Genomic DNA, 869 nt, shown 5'->3' on the forward strand with positions numbered 1-869 from the left:
GTTCGTTCGTCATGGGTGTGTGTGCTGACGACGAATGTGGTCTGGGCTGAGCGATTGCGCGCGCGTCGCTGCCGAGGGCCGCTCGCGCGGCGATTGCCACAGGCGCCGCTTGCCGGAGAGCTCGGCCGCGAATTGGCCGCGCCGGAGAGCGGTCCAGGCCCCTCGTCGACCCGCGCTTCGCGCCGCCGCCGCGCTCGACGCGCGCCGCATCAGCGCGCGGGACACGCGCCAGGAGCCGCGAAAAGGTCGCGGTCCATCGTTGGGAAGCCGCCGCGAGCGCCCGCGCCGCGCCCGCGCCGCGCCGCGCACCGCAACAGAGCATGGACAAGGCGACGCGGTGCAAGGAGTGCCCCGGGTGCCGCCACGCGGCGGCCGTGCGGGAGGGGTCGAGCGTCGGCTGCGGCAAGTGCCTCCAGTGCTACAAGAAGCGCTACGGGACCGCGGCGGAGTCGCGGCAGTCGTGCGCGCTCTCGTACTGCACCGGCATGCGCCAGGGCGAGCGAGGGGCCGCCATCGCCGGCCTCGGCGCCGGCTGGACGCTCTACGAGATCAAGCGCAAGGGCGACGGCCCCCCCGACACCTACTGGCTCTCGCCCGAGGGCGCGCGCTTCCGGTCGCGGACCGAGCTCCTCGTCTACCTGCACACGACGGGCCAGGCGGCGGACGGCTGGGACTGGGACCGGCCGGCGCGCACGCCCGTGCCGCCGGGCAAGGCGGGCACGCCGTCGCCCGAGATGCTCGCCGCCGCGAAGCGCGTCTTCGAGGCCTGGTCCGCGCGCGACGGCGGCGGAACCGCGGCGCCCGCGCGGAAGGCGGCCGCGCGGCGGCCGTCGCCGCCCGCGAGGGCCGCGCCGCCGACGACGAAGAAG

General features: G+C 76.5%; 1 protein-coding gene across 1 annotated transcript in view; it reads left to right on the top strand.

Moving 5' to 3' along the window:
• Window positions 1-769, top strand: part of AURANDRAFT_68847 (hypothetical protein) — a gene marked incomplete at both ends in the record, with an annotated part of 6,498 nt that extends 5,729 nt beyond the window's left edge. Inside the window, one exon of the mRNA XM_009044579.1 lies at window positions 318-769. Within this exon, the coding sequence (XP_009042827.1) occupies window positions 318-769 (452 nt within the window). The remainder of the gene's footprint in view (window positions 1-317) is intronic.
• Between the last annotated feature and the right edge of the window lie 100 nt (window positions 770-869).

This window comes from Aureococcus anophagefferens (genome assembly GCF_000186865.1).
Source record: "Aureococcus anophagefferens unplaced genomic scaffold AURANscaffold_472, whole genome shotgun sequence".
Lineage (NCBI taxonomy): Eukaryota > Pelagophyceae > Pelagomonadales > Pelagomonadaceae > Aureococcus > Aureococcus anophagefferens.